Genomic DNA, 21,773 nt, shown 5'->3' with positions numbered 1-21,773 from the left:
TGTATTTATTAATAAATCGCATGAGGACTTAAACCTCCATGGTCTGTAGCCCATTTAATAATAATAATAATATAATCTTTTTAACTGACGTTGTCATCTTCAAAACTACACCTTAGATATGAGACTTAAGTTAAAACTATAAAATTTCCCTTTATCTTTTATAAATAATTTTGAAATATTACAATATACATATATATATATATTTATATAAAGGTTCAGTAGACACAAAAAGTCAGTAGTCATTTGCCAGTTATGGAAAGATAACAAATATCTTAATTCTGAACATAACATATCTTTTTTAAAGATCCCAGAGTTATTTTAACAAATCATGACAATTATTAAAAATCAAAATTAGTGATTTTGCAAGGATAAGTGAAATGTCTAATGGTGAAATAAATAATAAATAGTGATCATGATTGAATAAAAATAATAATTTTCAAACAAAAGTAGTTCTAAACAACAAAATTATAAATGTGAAGAGAAAATGTATTAAGAAAGTTCAAGAAAAGAAACTAACTCAACAAACAGGAACTTCAAATGGATTATCTAAAGGGGCCTCTCTCTACATGTTGGCCAAGCTATGGCGAACTCAGACATGTGCGAGCATGTGGATGGGTGGCTTGTACAAGTTGGCCTAAGCTCGTTGCCGATCCGTTGAGAGTCAGTTTTTTGGACACAGATCAAAGGGGTTTGTGAGAGCGCTCATGTAGCATCTCCACCATTGTTCTTTGTCTAGTTGCAACTGAGAGCTGTTAGGAGGTTAAAGGTGTTTGTTGTTACTGCTTATAATAAGTTTTATATTTAATCTTATTTATTTATATTTAATTTCCTTTCACTTCCTTTTTTGTAATAAAAATAGTATAATCCCAGTGCAATGGCTGAAACCACTTGTACATCCACCATGCTTGCCTCTCTGAATAGCACTGACATGTGGATGGTCCGCTCTTTGTTTACAGAGCATTTGTACAAGCCTCCGATTCGTGCCGAGCAGCCAACATGTGGATCCGTCAAAACAATAATTACATAGTGACTTTTCAAAAAATGTTAAATTTTGTAATTTTAAATTAGATTTATGTTTTAAAATTTAAATTTTTATTTATATTATAAGAAATTGCAATTCTTATTTAAACAGAATATGTTTTTCTCAATATTTCAAATATTCCTGGAATCCAATAGCATTGAAGCTAAATATTTAAAATAGAAAAAAAATATTAAAAGATAGAAATTTACAAATTTGATTAATATTTAATAAAGAAAAAATAATATAATTTATATTCAGTTGAATTTTTATTTTTGTGTTCTTTTTAAAATAATAAAAACTTAGTCAGATGATTTTTTGTTTTAATTATTGAAATGAACATAATATTAGTACACTTCAAATATATTTAAGATTGATGTAATAAATTGATTAATTAAAAAATCAGTTCGATAGATTCTCTATGAGCCCATTAAATTGATGTAATATAAAGTCAATCTATTTAAAAACTATATAAAATAATTAATTTTCTTAAATTAAGAAAAAATAGATATTTTAACATAAGTTATTACTATTTTTATTTAAAATAAAAAGAGAAGTCTGTATTATAAATTACAGATCGAAGAGGAACAAGAAAGAATTAGGTACTATTTCCGTTATATCTTTACACTAGGAAGATTAAAAAATAATAATCTTGATTATTCATTCGATTAGACTCAGTCCATCACCAGGTTGCAACTGAGTCCATAGATGTAGAAGTGGGACAATGTATAATGACAGTATAGAACCAACACATTATGGAATGTCTTGCGACACTGTTCCTAGAGTATGATAAGTCCCTTGAGGCTTTATAAATGGTTGTAATCCTGTTAAATTTAAGATTTTAAAAAAACCCTTTAGTATATCATATTTAATCAACTGCCTGTTACAACATATTGACTTTGTATAAAACATTTAGGTCAAAGAACCTAGGAACCTAAGAATAACATTAATGAATTATTAACAGTTCAGAATTTCTTCTTGTTACAAAACAAGTAGTTTTTTCAATATATTTTGAAAATGTTTTAAAGAGATAAATCAACCATAATTACTGTAAACTTAAATAAAAACTATTATTAATATAATGAAAGATGTAATACCAGCATATGCAGGACGACATTGACAAATGTAGGTTCCAGAGGGCTTAGGTATACATGTACCTCCATTTCTGCAGGGGTTTCTGGAACAAACCGAAGTAGCATTCCCACCTCCAGGTACACAGCCATTTTGACTCATTCCATTTCCAACATACCCAGGAGGGCATACGCACTGCACATAATTTAATGCTGCAAAATATTCATTTAAACAATCTTTTATGAAGTTAAGTAAATAAGTATTATATTCAACTATATCATAGAAGAAAAACAAAAGATCACCTAGTACTATCAAAAGGACTCTTTCTAAAATTTTTTTCATTGCTGCTGCATCAATGAAAATTTTTTTAAAGCTAAATTTTCAATGTTACTATTTTAGATAACTTGGAAATCAAAGTGATATTTTAAAAAATAGAATGTTAATTTTATTTTAATGGATATGGTACGTACAAGTGTATACATACAGAACTTACCCGAATTATAAATACATCTAGCAATTGGATGACAGCCTCCATTATTGACTTGGCACAGCCCTCCTTGAGCTTGAGTGCAGCTAGTGCCATCTCCACTGTAGCCAGGGGGGCATGGGCCACAAATCCGACTACCCTAAAAGTATGAATCGTGAATTTCATTAAAAGTAATTGTGAACATAACCAAAATCTAAACATTCTAAAACCATTTTATATATATTTAAATGTTTCACTCAAGACATCTATTAATAATAATAAAATATATCCATTTAGTCTCAACATTCTTTATTAATTCATTCTGAAAATCCAACATTTCAGCCAACCTGCCCATTATATAAATATAAAATATAAATAAACACAGATATAAAAAATAAAACATTTTTGAGAAGACAAGACTTTTATATTAATTTTGAAAAATTATGATAAAATGGTCTAAAATAATAACTTCTTCTCTCTCTGCTTCCAAGATGTCACCAGACATGGGTGTTTGGTCTCAGTTAATCTCCTATTGTCCTGATCATTCGCCATACCAGGTAGAGAATACTTTTTTGTCTACCAAGCCAGATGATGCAATCAGCATAGATCTTAGTCGCATGCTGGAACTGTTCAACTCTAATTTTAAGGAACTATTTTGTATTCTATGTTAGATTCTAGATATTCTACTCAAAATAAAAAAATTCAAAACAAATATAGCCGTTAAAATAAAATTACAATTGTTAATTTTTGCAATTAATTCATACCCTTGTATTGATACACTGAACAAGAGGACTTATACTGCAACCACCATTGTTGATTTGGCATTCATCAATATCAGCACATTGGTAACCATTTCCAGTATATCCTACAACAACAAACAGATACATTTAGTTTCTATTACATTACATAAAACATATTTAATCAATAGGCTGACAGAAAAATTTAATTTATAAATTTAGGGACAGTTTATAAAGCTAACAAAATTTGGAACCACAATTCCCACGTACTTAATAATTACAGTGATACTATAGCCAGCAAAGTTGAGAATGGTTAATGGCTGGAGGTGGATGGTAGGTCAGCATTACCAAATCTACAAGTTAAGTAGTCATCCATCCCTCAAGTTCACACATAATAATTCTTGGAATAGCAGGTAATTCACCCTGCTTATGATTTTGATTTGTTGAAGCACTTAATACATGATGTGAATAAATTAGACAACTCACAGATTATGATAGTTTATTAAAATGTCAGTAGTTATAACATTTAAAGTTTACACAATTATAATTCCTGAGAGATAAGTCCCGCAAATATGCCACGAATATAGTATGGTAAGAGGAAAAGATTTGTACTATTCACTCGAAATTATTGAGATGGATGGCAATATGGAGTAGTAAAACAAAAGACTCGGCAATGGTCTTGGAAAGGCATCTTTTTTAGGCCATAGCCTGTAATCTGGGGGCTTAAAATTATGATAATATTAAAATGATGAAATAGTATAATAATAGAACATTGAACTTATTTGTAATAAGGCCTGAGCTGAAATGAGACAGCTGAAGTAGAATATGGCAACCATGGACTCGAGCAAATGGCTCACACCAGACAAGACCTCCTCCAGCTAATCTCCCATCCCTAATCTATAGACTAATCTATAGACTCCCATCCCTAGACTATAGGCAAACTCATTCTGAAGTGGGACATTGTTTTTTATCTTCTATTGAAAAATAGGAATGATTATCTTTGTATAAGTACATGCGTAATTAAAACAACAATTACAATAACTTATAAAATTGAAATAATTAATGTAATTAAAGTAACTGCTCTCTCTGCTTCTAGTATTTGTGTCTAAAACAATTTTGGAGGCCTTAGCTCTATCTATTAATTCTTTATAATCTTTGTCATTTATATGTATTACTCTGACCTAAAACTTTATTAACTTTAAGCAGATTTGAATTTTATATGTACACCATCATAGAGATCAGCATATTTATTTATTCAAAATACTAAATGAAATTATCGGAATATAAATTTAAAAAGTAACACAAAATTCATATGGAAAATAAATAAATTTATCCTAAAACAAAATTCTATAAAATATATTAGACAATCAAATAATACATACAGAAAGCCAGAAGAAAATAAACAAAGAAAAACCTGGAGGACATGGTGAACATTGAAAGGATCCAGGTGTGTTGACACATGCCACTGGAGGGTCATGTGAACATGGTTTACGAGATCCAAGGCATTCATCTACATCTATGGTACAAGAACCATCATTCTCACTTTTAGTCCAACCCTATAAGTACACAATTAAGCGATTAAAGAGCAGTTTTAACTTGATTTTTACTAAATAAAAGTATAATAAATTGAAAGATAAAATTATTGAAATGCACACTGAAAATTAAATACAAATCAATTCACAAATTTATAAGCTGGACTATCATGGTAATGGTTAAACCTCCTCTGGTTAAGAAGTAGTTAATTAAGCAGCAAGTATTCAATGACAGCCTCAAAATTTTTTTTTTTTATGTTTTCAGAAAAAGTCAAAAATAATTAAATTTTACTAGTCAAAAGTATTTTCTGACACAGCATGAGAGTTCAATAAACAAAAATAACTTTGGACTACTGTATCTTGGTACCTTTTGTGTCAAAAAATATAGGCCAGTGAAATTGAAAAGTTATAATAATAATAGTAACAAACTAAAACTACCAATGAATTAATTTTATGCTAATATTTTGAGAAAATATTGCCTAAAACCTGAAGAATTTTTCTCTATTTTTATAAATGCTAAGTTGCACCTGAATGTAGAAAAAACTAAAGTCATCCTCATTGGCTCTAAACCCTTCTTAAATTCACTTCCTTACTATCCTTTACTATTCCACTTCTTAATTCTGTTAAAAACCTGGGAGTCACCTTTGACAAGCATATATCCTAGAGTAAGAATCTGAAATATGCGGAAAATTCATTATTATCCTAACAGTTCCACATATTCTGCAAATTCTTGCCTTTATAAACCTGCTAGTTACTTGCATCCTCTTTTATTTTCCACCATCTTGAAAATGGTTGACTGGTGTATGGAGGCCTCGAATCATCAACTCAGAGAAAATTAAAGTGTCTTATGAATTGCTTAGTAAGATTTATTTTCGCAGTTCCCGGACACATGCATAATTCTGGCTATTATGAATTAAAGTGACTTTATCCTTCTATCCAATGGCAATATTTCCTTGTTTTTTCTTATCCCAATTCTTAAGAAATAATAAACCTTCCAATATCACTGAATTCCTTGCCAGAACCCAACCAATTGATATCTATACTCCATCACACAGAACTGGTTCCTTTGATAGATCCTTTTGTTATGGTAACACTGTAAGGCTACACTCAAACCTCCCTGCTTTGTCTGTCTATTGTTAATATTTCATTTGTTATCCTCTCATTTGTGTTCTAATGTTTATGTCTACATTTAAATGAATAAAAACCTTTCTAAAGGTTCTACTCTGTGATTTGATTTATACCTACTCAATGCAAAACAATTTTATTCATTTAAATGTATAGTCTCTAGTAAAGTTTAAATGGATAAGTACCTCAGACCAACTAGATTCAAGATTGAGCCCAGTTCTCCTTCAGCAGATAAAGAATGATACATTGGCTAAAGACATTTAACTTCTTGGATTTGGCAACAGAAAATCTTACAGATGAGGACAAATTTAAGGTATTTACAAATTACTTGTCTCATAATGTTTACGATTTAGTGAGTGATTTGGGGACATTCCGAGAAGCCGTAGATGCATTAAACACTATTCATATAAAAAAGAAAAACAAAATCTTTGCTAGGCACTTGCTCGCAACAAGAAGACAACAAGTAGGAGAAAGTATAGATCAGTTTGTACAAAATTTAAATCTCCTTTCCAAGGAATGTGAATTCAAAGCAGCTATAGCTTCTTAGCATAAGGATGAATATGTTCGTGATGCTTTTATTAATGGACTGACATCGAATTCTATACGTCAACGACTCTTAGAGAATAAAACTTTGACTTTGAAGGAGGCTGTAAACCAAGCTCAGACCCTGGAAATGGCTCACAAACAATCCGAACAATACCAGTAAAAATACTTTGTCAGCTGCATGCCATCCAATGTTGTCTCACCAGAAGACAATTTAGAAATAACATCTGTTCTTTCTGCTATCTAGAGGAAGGGGAGTAATTGCTATTTTTGTGGTTACAACCGTCACCCTCGCTCAGTGTGGCCTGCTAAAGATGCTCAATATAGGAACTGCAAAATAAAGGGGCATTACGCTTCGGTATGTAGGAAGAAGAAGAATTCAGTGAGTAGTACAAGAGGACCAGTAGCAGCTGGCATAGTCTTAGCAACCATCAATAGTGAGCCCTTGAAAAATCTTGCAAAAGCTGTCGTAATAGCTAAAATAGATCGTCAACCCGTGCAGTGTTTAATAGATACTGGAAGCTCGAACAGCTTTATTAATTTGGATATTGTTAAGCATTATGATTTGCGAGTCTATCATGAAAGTGAAAGCATATCAATGGCAACTACATCCCTTTCTTCACAAGTAAGTGGATATGTGCTTGTTACCCTTGAGCTTTTAGGTCACAGTTATCCTGAATTTAAACTCTGTACTAAAGGAGCTCTGTTGTGATATACTACTTGGTCATGATTTTTTAAAAAAACATTCTGGCGTACAACTAAAATTTGGTGGAAATAGAGAACCACTTACGATTTGTTCGGCCTCAGTAGCTAACTACCTAGAGTAGAGTCTCCACGATTATTCTCCAATCTCGCTCCAAATTGCAAACCTATAGCTACAAAGTCAAGATTTTATTCTGAGTCTGATCAAAGATTCATCAAACAGGAAATAGAACAACTACTTTCTGATGACATTATTGAGGAAAGCAACTCTCCTTGGCGAGCACAGGTTTTGGTTGTTCAAAATGAAAATCATAAGAAGAGGCTTGTTATAGGATCCTTTCTACTTGAAAGACTATGTTACTTATTAATTAAAGAGGGAGAAAATGTTATGGTAACACTGTAACCTCCCTGCATTGTCTGTCTATTGTTAATGTTTCATTTGTTATCCTCTCATTTGTGTTCTAATTTTTATGTCTACATTTAAATGAATAAAAACCTTTCTAAAGGTTCTACTCTGTGATTTGATTTATACCAACTCAATTCAAAACACCTTTCTTTGTGTTCCTCCTCCTTTTGGAATTCCTTACATATCTCTGTCCATAATGCCTCCTTCCCAACTTCCTACAAATATCAGCAATTTCTCCATCTCTTTAAATCTCAATATTCTCATGAAATGTAAAATTTATGTATTAAAAATCTGATCATTAGAAATAGAACTATTTTGTATACAAGGACTATAACTTATGGTAGACATAAGCAATTATTGATATTCACTGCCTTTGTTCTTAGGGGACTTGATCCCAGAATAAAGATTAATTTTCATTTCTAATGGCTAAGATATGGCTGAATAAAACATCCAATCAACTGCCAATTTGAAATGGAAAGGTGGATGGTAATGACATGTTCTGGGGATCATCATGCCAGAAAAAAACCAGAGACAGAGGATGAAGGACAAATAGAATTTTTTTTTTTTTGGATTCTACGTTTCTTGAAATGTATAACCTCAAAATTTGAGGTGGTATTAATTTTATTTTTCCTGAGTCAATTACAAAGGTTCATTACTGAAGATAATAAAATCAAAACAGAAATAGTTATTAATTTTTAACCTGTGTCTGAATAAGGTATTACAACTTAAAATATTTTCAACTAGCTAGAATTGGCAGCAATCGTGCTCAGTAATTGCTCTGGTGCTCAGTCTGATTAAGCGTAAAAGAAATAAAAATGGAAGCGCATATTTCTAATTCTCTTTAATTTCACAATGCTTTTGAATATACAATATTTTTTTAGTCGATGGTTGTATAGGTTTAGAGGTTGTTAGTATTGATCAAAATACTCATTACTATTTTTAGGATTTGGTTACATAAATTGCCATGCTCTTTCATGCCAAAATTTTCATCTTACATGAGCCTTTTATTATATATCTTTTTTTAATTACAAAAGAGTTATGAAGGACACTAAAAACGAATCTGGCTTTTTTTAAAATAAAATATATGTTGGCCTACTTTACTGGAAGCATCTTTTGGCTTTGGTAATTTTTAATACTTATAAACTCATCTAATGCAAGTAGCAATAGTTTTCTTACTATATACAAAAAAATCAAATCAATTCATTTATAATAACCTTTAAATTCCTACAAAGCAATGTCAGAAAACTAAAATACAAAAAAGGTATAGTTATATAAAACAATTTTTTTGCTACTCGTATTTTCAAAATTTTGTTATTAAAAGTAACCCTTGCCGACTATTACACAGTGGAATATTGTTTGAATTGATTATATCAAATTATTAAAAAAGATTAAAAATCTGATGGTCTTCGTCAATTTTCATCCGCTTTTGGTGAAAGCACAACATGAAAATTAGTTACTGTCTTATTGCTAATATTGGTCAAAAATAAGCATATATTTTTCCATGCAATTAACTATCTTTCAAATGAGCATCTAGCATGTTAATGAGTATACAGTCCTCAAGTTATTACATAAAGGAAATAAAATTCTGAAAGAAAAAACACACATTCTTCAATAGAACTTATTTTAATGTGGATGAAATATTTAATATGCCATATCATAGCTTGTGATAGGTTTTAATGATTTTTTAAAGTAAATTTAATCAAGGTTCAAGTAACAACTGCATTAAACAAAAAAAAAGTCTAAGCATGTAAATCAGTTAAGAACATTTCTTATTATATGAAGCATATTATTATATGACAGCAGTAGAAACAAAAAAAAAACTTCAAATAAATCACTTTAAAATTTTTCAATTTCTTTGATGAATGGTATTTAAGGATTTCAAACAATGCTAAAAATGAATACGATTTGCTTTTGCCTAAAAAATATTGTGTTGGAGTACTTTACTTAAAGCCTCTTTAGGCTTTTATAATTTGTTAGTAAATATTAAACCAAGGAATTATAAATATTTTTTTCTATTTTTCAGAAAGAAACAAATCATTTGGTATGTAATAGTCTTGACAAAATGTATACTTTCTGAGCTAGGCACCAATAAAGTTTAATTTTGTTCATAACTTTTTTTCTACCAGATAAATCCAGGATTTCAATAGCTAAGAACCTTTACCTGTAAAGTTTGCCCTGACAAAACCAAACATTTAAAAATAAATGCGTGTAAATCGGTTAAAACTTTCAGAGATCTTTGATAAGTAAAAAATGAACATTACATTTTTATTTATATAGATATAAACAATTTCATAAATATCAGAATATACTTAAATCTTAAAATCATAATCATCCGCATACCTGATTACAAATGCACACAAATCCTCTACCGGTGCCTCCTTGATTAACACAAATTCCATGCCCACACAGTTCAGCTGAGCTCTGTAGGCTACAATCATAAGTGCGCTGAGTACAGTGGAGGCCATACCAGCCGACAGGGCAGGTACAAGCATAGGAGCCAGCAAGATTTCTGCAAGTTCCTCCATTCTGGCAACCTAAACCCGTCCCAGTCAGTTTGGAACATTCATCTACATCACGTTCGCACAAGTCCCCCTAACAAATTAATAATAAGTAACATCAATTAATTGTAAGGAAGAAACACAAAGATTTTGGAAACAGCAATTAAACAAATTTTTATATAAGAAGATGGTCAGGGTTGCGGTCAAAAGAGAAACAAAAATAGTTTACAACTATTTATTTTCCTGAAGAGTTGTGAAAGATGTATCTTTTTTAGAGCCCCGTAGATTTTGCATCATATTGTATATATGTATATATAGTTGACTGTAAAAATTGATATATAAGAAGATGGTCAGGGTTGCAGTCAAGAGAGAAACAAAAATAGTTTACAACTATTTATTTTCCTGAAGAGTTGTGAAAGATGTATCTTTTTTAGAGCCCTGTAGATTTTGCATCATTGTTTCTCTTTTGACCGCTACCCTGAAAATCTTCTTATATATCAATTTTTACGGTCAACTATATGTACATATAAACATATTTTTAATTACTCCAAAACTGACCTAGACATATTATTATATATTAGTTGAGTATTGCTTACAATCTATCAGTTCTGCTCAGTTAATGTGCCTAGATAGGCCTTTAAACATTTATAGTTGAAAAGAAAAGGAATGATGAAATAATTTACCTCCCATTGAGAAGGGCAACGGCAGTGAAAACCATTGAAAAGGTCCTGACAAGTGCCCCCATTCTGGCAAGGTCCACTGTCACATTCATCCTTAAGTAGAAGAAGTCTAAGAGCACGCACCGCTCTAGCTATCACGTTCACCTAAAATTAAAGTTGGTTCAATGAAAATATAGACTTAATATAAAATCAGTTAATCTTCGCTGCAACAATGTCATGTCTCAAAAATCCTGATTTATGACAATATTACAGGGACAGTTGCAATGATCAAAACTTTAAGCAAGTGGAGTATATGTTCTGAGCTTTTAAGACCAAGTGACCTTTTTTTTTTGTTAGTTCAAATTGTAGTTCACAAAATTTTTTGAAATTTATTTATTGGAATTTACTACAGTATTTAAAGTAAAAATACAAGTAAATGTGGTAAGCTATAAGAGCATGAAAAATTTGTGAAGAAACAACCCATTGGTAGCATACCAATAACGTATCTATATTAGAAGGTGTCGATGCCATCTTCTTCACAGAAATTAATGCAGTATTTAAAACTTCAAATGCATCTCTGAAAAAGCATGATTTTGAGCTATGATGTGATAGTAAATAAGCTGTATTATATAACTAATAACTAAAAAAAAAAATTTGAGAGGAAATAAAAGTGAGGTGGTTAAAATTGGGTATCAATTGTTATTTTGCAGTAGCAAAATTAATGTTACTGAGCTTTCTTTTCACCAACTTAAAAATCAGAATTTACAAAATTATTATACTTTTAATTCTTCTTTAACGATTTAAAATGTGATGGGTCTACTATACGAGAAGAACAGGGATTTCAAGTATTTGAAAATAAACTTTTGTATAATATATTTGGGATGAAGAAGAATGAATTAAACATATTAACAATGTCGAATTCCTTGAATAGCACCCTGTAATAATAATTAAGGTGATAGCATCGCGATAGCTGAAATGGTTATGTAAGCTGGTGTGGCTTGGTAAGAAAAAAATCATTAAAATGTTAATAAGAGCTGAATCAATGAGTTAACATTAGAAGGATAAACAGAGATGCAGCTGATAGTGACACATAGACAGATCAATGGTCAAAAATACTTTTTTTTGGCTCTAAAATGGACAGAGTGTTGAGAACTGCACATCAAAGATTTAACCCGATTACAATCTCAGTGTATCCTATGTGGCAAGGATAATACAAAAGCACAATATTGAATTAAAATAAAAAAATAATAGTAATGAAAAAACACTCACTCTTCTAGTAAGAAGTCTGATGTTTCGAGAATCTACCGTATTTCCACCCTGCGACTAAAAATGAAATACAATCTAATTAAATACTAATTATAAATGATGTGTATATAAAAATACAATTAGTACTATTTTGTTAAAACTGGGATGGATTTATCTGTGGTTAGATGAAAAAATGTTTTGTCAATTCAGATGAAAAATTGGAAGATACCTTTTCTCAGCATGAATTTCTGTGGCTATAGAATAACTAAAATTCATCACAGTTATCTTCTCATAAACTAACAAAAAACGGTTAGAAAAATTATGTTAGCTTTAAAACATCAACTAATGAGACTCCATAGGGAGAAAACTCTTTTGTTGACAAAAAAAGTAACTTACAACATTTCGCTATCTGAACACAGATATATTTTATAAAATGAATTTTTTATCCATTAGGTTGGTTTAAATTATATCATTCTTCCATTTCACATATTCAAAATGTACTGAATAGCGAATCAAAGAAATGAAAATTAATTTCATTTTTTATATTCCAACAAAATTTTAACTGTTAAATTAAACATACAATTGTAGAATTAGTTCCTGCTAAGGCTGCTTCTAGTCTTCTCAGTCTCAACATAACTGAAGAATCCAATGGTCCATATTGTGAAGACTGTATGTCAGGTAATACATTCTGCTTGAAGTTATTTACAAAAGCTGCAGACTTAGCTGCCTGAAAAGTAATAATAAATTGCTTATAATAATTTTATTGATTGCATAAAAAAGTGAAAAAGTAAAACTTCACTTAATTTAATTAATCTAGAGCTTATAATCCATAGAGTTTGGCAACAAAGAAATACTATTATTCACAAAAACCAAAAATGAAGAAGCTGATAATAATGCCGCAGATCCAACAGGATATCCATGGTGCTAAAACCCCAATTCCAATCATCATGAATGAGGAGTAACAAACCTGTATGGTCTATTTAAATACTAGGGGCAAGTTTGCTGTTCATGACACTAGATGACAAAATATTATTTTTCATTTCATCTTTTAGTTTATTTTTATTTTTTATTCAACTAACAGTAATTTCATATACTAGGCTATCTGAAGAAACTGAAGTTTTTATTTGTCTTGATTTACTAGGGAGAAAAAAATTATTAACCACAAAATCTTAGCTTACATCACTGGTAACATCCAGTTTAAAGTCTTAAATGTAGAATATTGTCCTTTTCCTGAAAGTTGGACCTTTTTTAGAATGTAAAATTAATAATATTCTATGGTAATGTTTACTTCAGTTCCTCCAAATGGACGGCAAACCATTACTACTAGATTAAAGTGTACATTGATAACCAGAAGGTTCCGGAGTATTAATGACTGCTTATCGTATAGTACAAGAGCTGGCAAGAAAAAAATATAGTTATTCCACCCCAATTTTTTATTACATTAATTAAAACTATGTATTATTACTAGTCGGAATTGATGGATCTGCCAAATATAGGTAGGGGAATAAAAAAAAATGGCGGCTTTTTCAAAACGTTAAAAAAAATGTTTTTTCATTCGGAGCTTTATATCTTTAAAACTAGCGACAACACTAGAAAACCTAAGAGAACATCATTTAAAGTAGAGTAAATTTGCTAAAACATAAGCCCAATCAGAGCTATTTACGTTCAATAGTATTCTAGATACAGCTTTTTAAAAAGCAACGTTTTATAAAAAATGTACTGAAAGATCAATAGCAAGAAAATTTATTTTGAGAACTCTATATCTCAAAAAACATTCGACTTATAGATGTCTATTGGCAGCAAATTAAAGCTAGTTTAATTGGCTATAAAGTAGTTTATGACGTTTATCTTCGTAGGAGTTGTAGTTTTCATATTTGCTAAAATAAATTGATTTATAGCTAGTCGGACACTGACTGAAGCCCAGGCTGCTGCAGGAGATTCTGTTATAAATTCTATATTTATTAATTCTATTATTCACACTACCTCTATTTTACTTATTATTATTATTATTTTTTTCTCTCGTGTTTTTTTCAAATTAACTTGTTTCTTTTTACCATTAGAGGGCAATTGTTTGTTATGTTGTCTACAAATGTTATTATTTTTTGTTATTAATTTTACTTTTCTCTTTTATTCTTCTTTTACTGGCACAACAAGGGCATGAAACTGCCCTTGGCCTACTCAATGGCCGCGAACCATCTTTCTTTATCTTCTGTAATGGTAACTGTGATCCTCAGTTGTCGCAGATCCCGCCTCACAGCATCCCACCAACGGCCCTTCGGCCTACCACGTTGCCGCACACCATCCGGAACGTAACCGTACAGTTTATGAGCCACTCTTTTCTTGCTCATCCTCATTACATGGCCAAGCTATTTAAGCCATTGTAACCTTATGTACGAGGAGATGCTACAGAGATCCTTAAAGAGCCCAAAAAGTTCACCATTTTTCCTTCTTCGCCAATTACCATTCTCGCATACGGGCCTTAAGATTCTCTTCAGAATTACTGTTTCAAACCTGTCTAGCAGGTTAATGCTTTTATTACTTAGCGTCCAAGTTTTTCCACCGTATGTGACGACCGGCCTTATCAACGTTTTGTACAGGGTGAACTTGGTGGTACAGCTAACAAGTTTGCTTTTGATTAGCCTTACAATGGAGAAATAGGTTCTATTTCCAGCATCAATTCTGTTTTTAACTTCTTCTTCTTCATCCTGGTTCTCATTGATAATAGAGCCAAGGTAAGAAAAATTTCTGACCACTTCGAAATCATAGGGTCACATTACAAAGTGACTCTGCCTCTGGTCCAGAGGCTTCTTACCCAACAGCATAATCTTGGTATTCCCCCGTTAATATGCAGGCCCATCCTTTTTGCTTCGACATCCATTGCTTCGAAAGCAGACTTTTCTCTTTTATTAAGAAGCATTATTCTTATCTATTTATTTTATCTTTTTTTCTCATTATAACATTGCATATAGTTAGGAGTGTCTTTTGTTCGATACTATACCTTCCCCCCCATAATCGATTGTTAAAAAAAGAAAATATAATGTAACGGTCATATCAACCATGTAAGGCCTATCAGGCCGATCTGGTATAAAATAAGACATTTTAAATGCCGTGTATGTGCCAAACACTCTTGGCTACAATTCATTAGAGCTTGATATGTATATTGTTAACAAGCTTTAACAAAGTGTGTTACTTCTACATAGCTTGGATGGTAGGGATCACACTAAATAACAAAACATATTTAAATTAACAACTTCACCTAAATTGCAAAGAACAAAAAAAATCTAAATTTGCATAAAAGGCGCTTACCAATTCGGTGACATGGAGTAGATCATGATCGTTGATATTAATAAAGCCATTGCCTGAAGTCTTTAGGGTGATATTACTATGGACACCTCCAACAATGAACAAATGGCCATCTTCACTGTACAGCCGCGCTCTGAAAATTAGAAAATCGCAAAAATATTTATTAATAAGATGTCTGTAATGCATGATTAAAGATGCTACATCAATATATATTGGAGTATGTTGATACTCACTGACTATTATATGGGCTGTAAATTGATGATTTCGTACACAGGGAGTTTTTGAACAGCCACAGCAACAGCAGCTGCTTCAGCGCCAAATGCACTGACGCCATACTGCAAAAAATATCAATGGTTGAACGTAAACATAGTTCTAACCATATTAGTTAATAACTGACCTAAGCAAAACCTCAGAGTTAAAACAAAATTGATCCGTATACAGGATGAGGTAGGATAAATTTGACAAACTCGAAACTGATTCTACACCTCGAGTTAAAAAAAAAGTCTGATTGACACATTTCCGATTCTCAACCATGAGGGAAAAATCTCAGTTTTCGTGTTTTTTCTGAATAACAAAATTTTCTTCTTAAAAATAGCCGTATCTCCTAAGCTATTAGTCCCACAGCAAAATTAAAACAACTGTTAGAAAGCTCATTGAAGGTGTTATAAACATACTTATTACACAATATACTAAACAATTTTTTTATATGGTTACAATGATCGACGTTTTTAAAACAAATGTAGAAATGTTAAATTTTGGCAATGTTTATTTTTATCGTACGAAAATAAATTTTCTAGCTTGAGCTTTGCAAATTGCACTAAAACTTCTCCTTTTAGTAAGCCTTCCAACAGTATATTCACTTTAATGATTACTTTTCAATTTTTAATGCAACATAAAATGTTATGTAAAAAAAAAAAAGTGGATAAAGAAAGGAAGGGGAGAGTGTGCTGTGATGAAAAACAGTGCTGTCTACAAATAAAGTTTGGCAAATTTGATTACGATTCTGAAACATTGAAATTTATACAAAAAATAATTAAATATTAGTAAAATATGATAATTGAAGGTAATATCAAAATAGTGGCAACTGTTCAAAATGGTCTACAATGGGCACCAATCAAATAATCCCCACTGATCGTTATTCTTGCATTTGAATATTATAATACAAAATATTGCATTATAAAATAAGTTCGTTGCGTTTTTTACTGGTGATTTCAATGAAAACTTTAGGTTCTTGTAAATATTTTTAATCAATTACACCTGACCCATTTTGATCTATTACTTGTTGCCACCTTTCAGGTAAATTTTTAATTCCTTCCTCCCAGAAATTTCAGATTTTTGCACAATGAACACCTCTATGTGCGATTTGCATTCCTTGAGCGAAATAAAGTATTACCCCTTAAGAGAGTTTTTAAGGGCCCGAAATAAGTGAAAATCTGTTGGGGCAAGGTCTGATGAATAGGGTGGGTGGTGGATCACGTTCCAGCCAAACTCCAATAATTTCTGCCGAGTCTGCAAAGATACATGAGGACGGACGTGATGGAAAACTATGCCTTTGCTATTATTAGGCACAAATTATTTGAGATATGTTAAGCCTTTGTGCAATATCCCTTGTCGTACAGTGAGAGTTATCGGTGACCAATGCTTGAATTTGGTCATCATCAACAGCAGAAGGACGATCCGAGCGCTTTGCGTCTTCCAAGTCAAAATTTCCGGTTCTGAACCCAGCAAACCACATGCGGACGGTAGTTTCTTCTAAGGCATCATCGCCATACACACTGAAAATAATGTTAAACCTCTGTGCAGCGGATTTTCCTTTTCGGAAATAATATAAATGACGAAAATTAATTTTTTCTCTATCATTTTAAGCAAGCAAAATACCACTTAAAGATAAGGAATCTCGGTTGAACTTGATGCATAAAAGCACCTTAACTAATACTTTTTTAGAATATGTAAACATTATTGACCAAGTAAACGTGATTTTATAAAATCAGAGAGGATTTGGAGCGGCAGACAAGATGTTCAGTATGCTCAGACGGAGCCTCCAGAGAAGAAGAGAGGTGGCAAAGCAGACCAAACTAGTCGTCTATAAATTGATCTTCCTTCCTATCCTATCTTACTCTTCAGAATCGTGGACCCTCACCTCAAACACAGGGGTTAGTTACAAGCCATAGAAATGTGGTATATGCGAAAAAGAGAAAGAAAGACACGGAGAGATAGGATACGGAACGCCTCCATACAGGCTAATCTCGATGTTACTTGTAGTTTATCTTAGAGGGAATGACTATGATGATGATGATGATGATGATGATAGTCAATATTCATTTTTACACCTCAAAAATCCCTTGGAAACAGAATGTTCATAGTAATTAGAAATAAATTTATTTGCTAAGAAGTTTCGCCTTAGGAAGGGTTTAGAGAACTGCACGAAATGGTACAAATCGTACATTGGTAAACTAATAAAAATCGGAGATATGAATTAAAATGTTTGAGCAATTGTCATTGCTTTTATTTTTTTTGTACACTAAAACTCATTTCATACGATCAATAAACTTTTGAATTTATTTTACAAAAAACAAATGTAATGTAAAAAAAGAGGTATATAATAACTATTAAATACATGCAGAGCAAAGAAGGTATACGACAATATAAAAATATGTAAAATATTTTATTACTCATCTCACGTGTCTAATATTTTTCGACCTAGTTTCACAAAAAAATTTTTATAGAAATCGATGATTCCATGTTTACAGCCTCCCCTTCTAGGCTAAATACTTCGTAAAGATGTAAAAAAAATTGGATGAAGAAATAATTTGAAATAGTGAATATGAACATATATGAAGCCGTAAAAAATTGAAAACAGAACACAAAAATAAAATAATAAAAGTTCATCTCAACCTGCAACACTACACTAGAAAGGATCTTTAAAATTTAATTTCAGAAGTAACTTCTTTATTTTACTTTAACATCTAAACGGCTTTTTTACAAGGCAGTTCCATATTATTTACTACATAATATCTAGACAATGTAATCTTAATATGTAATATTTAGAAAAACAATAATGAAAAAGTTGTTTCTAATTCACACTTACCCTTTCAAGTACAGCGACAGAATGACTCTACTGCTGTAATTCGTTAAATAAATTAGATAAGGTATCTGGGAACGCCCCTGCGTCTGGTACTGCCAGGCTCTTATAATTAGTACTTTAAATTCGTTCGTACTTACAACATTAAAATTTGTTTACAACTTGATAATTTATGAATGTATGTTAAATAGCTAAAGTTCTCAAAATGATTTATTATATTGTCACCAGGCCGGCGTTTGGGAACAGAAATCAAAATCCCTGCGGCCCGGGAACTTAGGGGGTCCAATGAGAGTTGACGTACAAATGTGTATAGTTCAAAAATATTTAAACAAATATAATTTTATAAAAATATTATAATCTATAATAAATAATATCAATTAAGTACTTTTATTTTACTCTGATAGTGTGTCCTTAATTTTAAATATGAATCTTGTTTATAGTTTAAAGGCGAAAAAAAAATTCTATCGAGCGATAGGTTAATATGACTGGATTATTTAAACTTCCTTAGAAGAGAACCCAAGAAGAGTGTTGTTGAAGAAGTTGTAAAATTTTTTAATATAAAATAGTATTTTTTTTTTTCTCTTTCCCTCACTTAATGACTATATGGGAGGGTCCTTTATTTATATATCATTCAGATTTCATATTATAGTCATAATACCTATTTAAAAATAACTTACTGAATTATGATTTGAGCATCAATGATGAATTATATAAGAACATAACATTAATAATACAAAGAAGAAAACGAAAAGAAAAAAATCTGTGATGATTACCATTATTTACGTCACAATGTTTTGTGTACATTAGTGGGCTCACGTTGAAGTTACTGCAATAGAAGTGATTTTCAAAAAAAAAAAAAATAAATAAATAAAATAAAGACCAGGGAAGCAAGGCCCGGATTTTAATGCAGTAAGAACCGCAGAATATGTCATATAATATGCTATAAAAGTCTGCTAAATATTTTCAAATATACAATAAGACAGCTAAAATATACCAAATATGTCTACGAAAGGCTCTGAACAAAGAAAGAAATAGGAAAAGGGATTAAAAATTAAAGGAAATAATTTCACTTTAAAAAAACAAACAAAAAAAAACAGAAAATGAAAAATTAAAACAGCAAATAAACACGCTTTAAAAACAAAAATATAAAAGTAATAAAAAGCTTACAATCAACAACACAAAAGAAAAACAACAATAATTGGATTTTAAATGGAAAACTAATTAAAAGTAATAAAAAAAATAAATCAAACACAAATTAACATAAAAATGATGAAAACAAATAATAAAAAAATAAGAAACAAATAATACGCAAATGCATGTGTAAATACATAATAAAAACATTTGGCGACAATATTTAAAATATGAATGTAGCATTTAAAAACTAACTGACATGGTGAACAAACTAAATAAAACAAATGAATTAGCCCGCAACAGAGATGGGCAAAAACTAGCTATAGTTGAAACTAAAAGCTATACTTGCCATGGATACGATATTTATTTATCGATGGTTCATTCATGAATGAGGATCGTATCTATGGCATTTTAGCTATTATTTTGTTTCTGCCAAGAATGCAGTATTTTATGAAAAGATAACGAACCTGTAATGCTATCGCCAAAGATTGCGATCAGAAGTGTCTCGCACTTTAGCCCTTTTAGGTAGTAATACAGTTCTTTAATATATTGTATTTATCCATAGATTTTTATTGCTAATAAGAAGACGCTTTGACATGGGCGTAGGCAGAGTGTAGCCACGGCTCCTCCTAGATTCTTGGGACCCACGAAAAATAAAGAAAGGAAATAGTGAAATTATTTCACAGATAGTTTTGTTTCTGGAAACATGCTTTAATTAGAAAGTTGACATTGTTGAGTTGACATCTTTACTGATCACGGGATCACAACCGCAACTTTGAAGGGATAAAATATACGTCGATTGTTCGGCAAAAAATATAAGATTCAATAAGCACAAATATTCGTCATATACTTATCTCTAAAAATAATGGGAGAAACAAATAAAAACAAACTTATTTTAGATCCATTCTTCCCACAATAATTTTCAGTTTGCCATTTTAATAATCTCTGAATGTTGTTTGAAAATAAGTAGGCAACCATCGTAGAAGAGGTAGTTAATATTTTTGCCAGCAATCCCAGAAGGCTGATGCTCTCATAGCAAACCTTTTTATCAGCTCTTATATTTTTATATTTATTGTGTGCATTGTGTGTATTGATGTAGAATAATTAATTTTATGCGCGATTTGCAAGTATCTTTTACAATAATTTATTGTAATTATAGGAAATAAAATTTTTTAAGTAATGATTGAATAACTTTATGAAGTAGAAATAAAATAGTGGGGGTGTTTTTTGGAATGCGGAATGACATATCTTTATTTTACCTTTATCTTAAACATTATATCTTTATCTTACACAGTATATATTACCGAGAAAATGAGAGAGACTGATGATGTCGAGGAGGCAAACACAAATAACTTTTCTTGGACACACAATCTCAAAAGAGGGAGTACGAACAGATGCTCAGAAAGTGGAAGCTCTGCAGAAAATGGCCGTGCCGAAAGGAGATTGTTGGGGGGTTAAATTATTACAGACGGTTTGTGTCTGAAATAGCTGAATACCTCGTACCCTTGAACAATTTACTGAAGAAAGGGTCCAATCTGGATGTGACGGCAGAGACAATTTCCGCGCGAATGGACTTCGGAGGAAGTTGGACATTCAGAGACGCCTAGACATGAAAACGAAGATGAGACTTCATCTGAGAGTTTAAAGAAAAACAAAATTTCACCGTGCATGGACCTAATGGGTAACATAAAAATTGGGACCATAGTCTATAGGAGATTGTGTAGCAATAGGAGAAAGGAACTGCAGCGAAACGAGGGCCCCTTCAGGGTGATTGTGATCAGGGAACACAGTACTGTCAGAATAGGGATCTTGCGTGGACCTAAAAAGAGGAGAACAATGCACATAGAGCAGCTAAAGGTTGCTACGACGACTTCATAGAGGCTGGAATGCCCTCTTATCACCACTGTTGTAGAAGGCCAATGTTGCCTGTCACCCAATGGACTAGGCAGGATAGAGGGTGCGTTCTGGGGTACCAGGTACCCTGCTACGATGACCATTTACAAAGGGGTAATCAGAGGTATGCAAGGACAAGGCTGGTGAACTGCAAGAGGCACCCGTACGGATACGGACCACGAGGGCAGGACCGAACAGTGGAAAGGACAAGGTGCACCTATATCAATCAACAAGGAGGTTATCCGAGCGCTGGGCTGCGCCGCAGGAAAAAGAAATTAATGAAGCCATATCTAACCTGTAGACAACCTCTGTGTATCAGGAATGGCAAGAAAGGGAATAAACAAAAAATAAAGAAAAGGCTG

At 31.7% G+C, this 21,773-nt stretch overlaps 1 protein-coding gene across 1 annotated transcript in view; it reads right to left on the bottom strand.

The window, feature by feature from the left end:
• Nucleotides 1-18,414, bottom strand: part of LOC106685932 (cubilin) — a gene marked incomplete at its 3' end in the record, with an annotated part of 54,767 nt that extends 36,353 nt beyond the window's left edge. The window contains 11 exon segments of the mRNA XM_014428944.2: nt 2,116-2,301; nt 2,583-2,715; nt 3,320-3,420; nt 4,707-4,848; nt 9,941-10,192; nt 10,782-10,922; nt 12,027-12,080; nt 12,583-12,729; nt 15,309-15,438; nt 15,539-15,640; nt 18,394-18,414. Of these exon segments, the coding sequence (XP_014284430.1) occupies nt 2,116-2,301; nt 2,583-2,715; nt 3,320-3,420; nt 4,707-4,848; nt 9,941-10,192; nt 10,782-10,922; nt 12,027-12,080; nt 12,583-12,729; nt 15,309-15,438; nt 15,539-15,639 (1,387 nt within the window).
• Nucleotides 18,415-21,773: the final 3,359 nt, after the last annotated feature.

Source organism: Halyomorpha halys, unplaced genomic scaffold (assembly GCF_000696795.3).
Source record: "Halyomorpha halys isolate HHAL.00 unplaced genomic scaffold, Hhal_1.1 Scaffold759.1, whole genome shotgun sequence".
NCBI classification, from domain to species: domain Eukaryota; kingdom Metazoa; phylum Arthropoda; class Insecta; order Hemiptera; family Pentatomidae; genus Halyomorpha; species Halyomorpha halys.
Note: the sequence above shows the minus strand (reverse complement) of the source record. Positions and strands in the feature narration are given on the sequence as shown.